At 40.4% G+C, this 5,527-nt stretch overlaps 1 protein-coding gene across 1 annotated transcript; it reads right to left on the bottom strand.

Moving 5' to 3' along the window:
- Window positions 1-3,915: 3,915 nt before the first annotated feature.
- On the bottom strand, window positions 3,916-4,287 carry LOC102867723 (developmental pluripotency-associated 5 protein-like). Its single transcript, XM_006891225.1, has one exon. The coding sequence runs from the start codon at window positions 4,285-4,287 to the stop codon at window positions 3,916-3,918; it is 372 nt and encodes a 123-aa protein (XP_006891287.1).
- Window positions 4,288-5,527: the final 1,240 nt, after the last annotated feature.

Here is a 5,527-nt window from a genome sequence, read left to right as displayed (position 1 = left end):
TGCCATCAAGTTGCTTGCGACTCAAAGCAATCCTATGTACAACAGCCCTAAACTCTGCTCTGTCTTGTGCCAATTGCACAGTCTCTGATACTCCCATCCCAATTATCCCAGTCACTGAATCAGTCCACCTCATAGAGGGCCTTCCCCTCCTGGGCTGTCCCTCCACCCTCCCAAGCATGATGTCCTTCTCCAAGGACCAGTCTCTCCTCACAACATGTCCAAAGTATGTTAGACGGAGCCTCAGAATCCTTGCCTCCAAGGAGCCACCCGGTTTAACCCTTTCCAGGACAAATCTGTTTGTTTCCCTAGAAGTCCATGGTATTCTCAATACTCTTCTCCAGCACCACAGCTCAGAAGCATCAATTCTTCTTCTATCCTCTTTGGTCATTGTCCAACTCTCTGATGCATAACAAGTGATTGCGAAGACCATGGCCTGTATCAGACACACCTTAGTCTCCAGAGAGACACCATTGCTCTTCAGTACTTTGGAGAGGTCTCTAACAGCAGACTTTTCCATGACAGTGTGCCTTTTAATTTCCTGGCTACTGGTGCCAAGACTGTTGACTGTGGAGCCAAGCAAACTAAAACTGTGTACACTCTCAATCTCTTCATCATCCATCCTGATGCTGCCAATTGGTTCAGTGGTGAGAATCTTTGTCTTCTTGACATTGAGCCTCAATCCATATTGTAGGCTGCAGTCCTGACCCTCTGCAGCAGGTGCTTCAGGTCCTCTTCATTTTCAACAAGCAGGGTTGTTGAGTCATCCGCATAACGCAGATTGTTGATACTGTACCTTTTAAAAACTAGCAGTATTTTAATATCCTAAAAAATCTGAGCCAGTGTTCACATTTCTTGCAAATGACTCTCAGTGGTTAATAAACTTACAAGACCAAGGAATCCAAAGGGCTTTGATAAATTAAAAGAGTTGGTGTTGGTGTGCATATTGGAGAAAGAAGATCCAGTGGGAGAAAACACATAGCTGCTGGCTAAAAGTGGAGATATGCGGGGGCTGAGGATGCTAACGTCTCTTTGGCTCCAGATGACTGAATCAGCATAAGAGAAGGAAGCTACATAGAGACTAATTTTAGCTCATAAAATAAGTTCTCTTGTTTGGCAACAATCTGGAACAAGGGGTGCATTGCAGGGTGGACTGGGAGAGAGGGGAAGTGGGGAAGGATATGGGCAACAATGGAAAAAAATTAAAACATTTTTGACGTAAAAAAAGGAAGTTCTCTAACCACTTCTACGCTCGCAGTCTGGAATCCATTACATGAGATATTCAACCTCATTGTGCCATTTGGGAGGAAAACCCTGCGTCTCTAGCCCATCTCCCTGCCTTGCCTCACTTCCTTCCCTGTCCAGTGCATATTCTTCAACTATACCCGTCTCAGCATAATTTGTGCAACTGTCAGGTCTTCTTAGACTTCTCTCTTACATCCTCAACCTAGGAAAAATAAATCTTATTCTCAAGTGACTAGGAGTACAGGGGTGGGGGTGGGGTGCAGGAGAACCCACTATGCTTTGACTTTAGAGCCATGACATGTATCTTATTGTATCCACCTAAGTTGAGCAAATTTTATTTACCTCTTTTGTTGTTGTTGTTGTGTACCATCAAGCTGAAATCAATCCATAGTTGACCCTACAGTGGGTTTTCAAAGACCGTAAACCACACAGGAGGAGATTGCTCATCTTTCTCCTGCAGAGCAGCTGGTGGATTTGAACTGCATACTTTTAGGTTGGCAGCACAAGTCTTTCCGCCTAAGCTACCAGAGCTCCTTAGCCAATTAAAAAATGAGTGAATAATTTGTCACTTTCCTGATAAGAGCAATGTCAAGACCTCAGCTACTCTTCTGAGCCACTGAGTCAATCATTCAATTAACACTGCTATGTTCCAGGCATTGCTCTAGGGACTAGAGATTCAGAATTGAAAAAGATCAACATAGTTCCTGCTCATGAAAGTCATAACACTTTCAATCAATCAATAAACAAAGATATAAATATTAGTTGCTGTCAAGTAAGTTTTGTAACATCATTTGTGTCAGAGCAGAACTGTCCTCCATGTGTTTTCAGTGACTGGTTTTGCAAAAGTAGGTCACCAGTCCTGTCTTCGAAGGTTCCTCTGGATGTACTTGAACTTCCAACAGTTAATTAGCAGCTGGGCATGTTAGAATGTATACCATCCAGAGACTCCATAAATTTAAAAAAAAAGATTGAGATAAACATAAATGCTATGAAGAAAATTTTAAAATCATGTATTATATAACAATATAATTACTGTCACACACAAGTAAATTTGTACTGATGATTATTAAAAAATGATTGGAGCATTGCATTGGCAGAGAATGTCAATAATTCAAAGTAGATTCAGAACATGCCACAGGACAGATATCATTGCTAACATCAGGTAAATCTTGGTTGAAAGCAGAGAATATCAGAAAGATATTTACCTGTGTTTTGTTGACTATACAAACATATTGGACTGTGTGAATAATAATAAACGATGGTTAACATTGAGAAAAATGGGAATTCCAAAACACTTAACTGTGCTCATGTAAAGAAAGTTGCTCACAAACCAAGAAGTTGTTTGAACAGAACAAGAGGCCACTCCGTGGTATAAAATTAGGAAAGATTTGCATCAGTGTTGTATCCTTTCTCAGTATCTACTTAATATGTATGTTGAGGAAACTATTTGAAACACTAGACTATATGAAGAAGAATGTAACATCAAGACTGGAGGAAGAGTCATCAACAGCTTGCATTGTGCAGATGACACAACTTTGCTTCCAGAAAAGGAAGAAGCCTTGGGGTACTTACTGAAGAAGATCAAAGACTACAGCCTTCATTATGGATTACTCCACAATATCAAGAAAACAAAAATTCTCACCACTAAGCCAAGTAGCAGCACCAGGATAAATAGATAAAAGATTGAAGCTGTTAAGGATTTCGTTTTACTTGGATCCACAATCAACAACTATGGAAGCAACAGTCAAAAAAATCAAGTGACACATTGCTTTGGGCAAATCTGCTGTCCAGGATCGTTTTAAGGTGCCAAAAGAAAAGACGTCAACTTTAAAACTAAAGTGCTCCTGACCCAAGCCATGGTATTTTCAATTGCTTTTTATGAATAAAGAAACATGAAGAATTGATATCTTTGAATTTTGGGTTTAGTGAAGAGTACTGCACAGCATCAACTGTCAAAAGAAGCAAGTCTGTTTTGGAGGAAGTGCAACTAGGGTGTGCCCTAGGGTCATTGATGGTGAACTTTGTCTCATATTTTTTGTACATGTTATCAGAAGGGATATTATACTTGAAAAAGTAGAGAGGGTCAGCAAATGAGAGGAAGACCCTCAACAAGATAGAGTGGCACAATGACTGTAACAGTGGGTTTGAGCATGGCAGATGGTGAGTTCGGCACAGGATGGGGCAAGGTTTTGATCTGTTGTTCATAAGATTAATACAAGTTGTAGTCGACTCAGTAGCACTTAACAACAAAACGAAATAGCAAATAATGAGAGTGGGAAGTGCTTTTTCAGGTCAAGTGACATTTGAGTTGAATCTTGAACAATGAGGAAAAAATCTTATTAAAAAACTGTCCTCAGAGACTCAATTTAATGGAAACTCTATAAGCTCTGCTACCATGTCTACCCACCAGTATCTTTGCCCATATACTCTATGTCAGGAATTGAAGTGTGTCCTCCCAAAATATGTGTCAACGTATCTGGGCCATGATTTTCCTTTTTTTTTTTTTTTTTAATTTATTCAGGCCTTTAATCAGCAGCTTTCAAAACAAATATTCACATCATGAATGAGAGGCAAAAATCAAGAGGCTTTCAAATCCTTGTATTCTTCCAACCTGCCCAGTTAAAGCTGAATTTAAACCAAGTGAAATCCACTGCAGCAACTACACATCCTTGTCTAGTCACCGTGGCTAAAACCTTCACTCAATCCAAGGCCTAATTCCAGGGTGTTCATGGCTTCTTCAAGTCTCTGCATCCCTCGCTCTTGTCGAAGGCGGTGCCACTCGGTCAGAGACTGAAACATCCTCTTGGCCCGTAACTTGTACACTTCGGGACCATAGACCACCACCCTGGTGAAGTTCGAGCATTCCAGAACCTTCAGCTCGAGCGTAGTCTGGCTCACTTGCTCAAGGCAGGGGATTCGGGATCCATTTGGGCCAAATACCAGCGTCAGCAGGTTCGTTGGGACCTCGAACGTCTCCGGAGCTTTCAAGTCTTCAGGGACTTTCACCCACGGCGGAATGTCTTTCCGTTGCGGACGCCCTTCCATCTTAAAGTCCTCGAAAACAAAAGTTACAGGGCTGCGTACTGACTCGACTGCGCCGCCGGGGCCTCCACGTGCAGCCCATGATTCTCCTTTTGATAGTTACATAATCACTTAATTTGGCACTTAAATAATGTGATTGAATGTGATCAGCCGATCAGTTGGAAGGGGATTGTAATATAATTTAACACCCTTCATTTAGATCACAGCTCTGGTCTGATCCAAGAGGAGATTCCCTTGAATGTGGACTGCATTATGTTTTTTTCTATTTTATTTTTGTGATTTGAGTGAAGTTCACAAAGTAAATTAATTTTTTAATAAAATATTTATTTTATACTGATTTACTTATAAAGTTTGTATATATTGAAAAACAATTTATTTTCATTTATTAATCTTGTATCTTTATACTTTGCTGAATTGATTAACTATGTCCAATATTTATCTGGCTGATTCTCTAGGGTTTCCTAAGTACACTATCATATGAACTGCATATACAGCTAGCTTTACCTCTTCTTTGCCAGTTTGGATGTCTCTTAATTCTTTCTCTTCCCTTATTGCTCTCAGTAAGACTTCCAATACAGTATTGAATAGGAAAGGTGATATTGGGTATTCTTGCCTAGTACCTGGTCTCAGGGGAATGCCTTTCATTTCTCTCCATGGAGAATGATGTTGCCTCTTGGTTTATTTGGTTTTTTATTTCCATTCATTCATTGTTGTACTTTTCTCCCTGCCCATCCCCCCTCAGTACACTCTCCTCTTTAAAAAGTAAAAGAAAAATTCTTCCATTGTTTTACAGTCCCTCCCCCCAGGTCCACTCCACTATGCAGCCTTCATTCTGGACTCCTGCCATGACAATAATACCTAATCACATAACCCTTTTAAACAGTTTTCTCTCTCATCTGTTTCAATGCAGTATTCATTATTTATGCCATCTTTCTCAGCCTTCCCCCAACCCCGATGTTAGTCCTATTTTACAACAGTGGCACTATGCAGTATTTGTCCTTTTGTGACTAAGATACTTCACTCAGTATAATGTCTTCCAGGGTCACCCATTTTGAATAACATGAGTTCCTTATTTTTCAATGCAGCGTAGTATTCCATTGTGTGAATATACCACAGCTTCTCTGTCCATTTGTTTGCTGATGGGCACTTAGGTTGTTTCCAATTCCTTGCTATTGTGAACAAAGCCATGATAAACATGGGTGTGCATATATCTGCTTACATGGCAGTTATGATCTTTTTGGGG

The sequence above is a fragment of the Elephantulus edwardii genome, unplaced genomic scaffold (assembly GCF_000299155.1).
Source record: "Elephantulus edwardii isolate Elephantulus edwardi_28Jun2011 unplaced genomic scaffold, EleEdw1.0 scaffold00095, whole genome shotgun sequence".
Lineage (NCBI taxonomy): Eukaryota > Metazoa > Chordata > Mammalia > Macroscelidea > Macroscelididae > Elephantulus > Elephantulus edwardii.
This window is presented reverse-complemented; position numbering and strand designations above follow the sequence as displayed.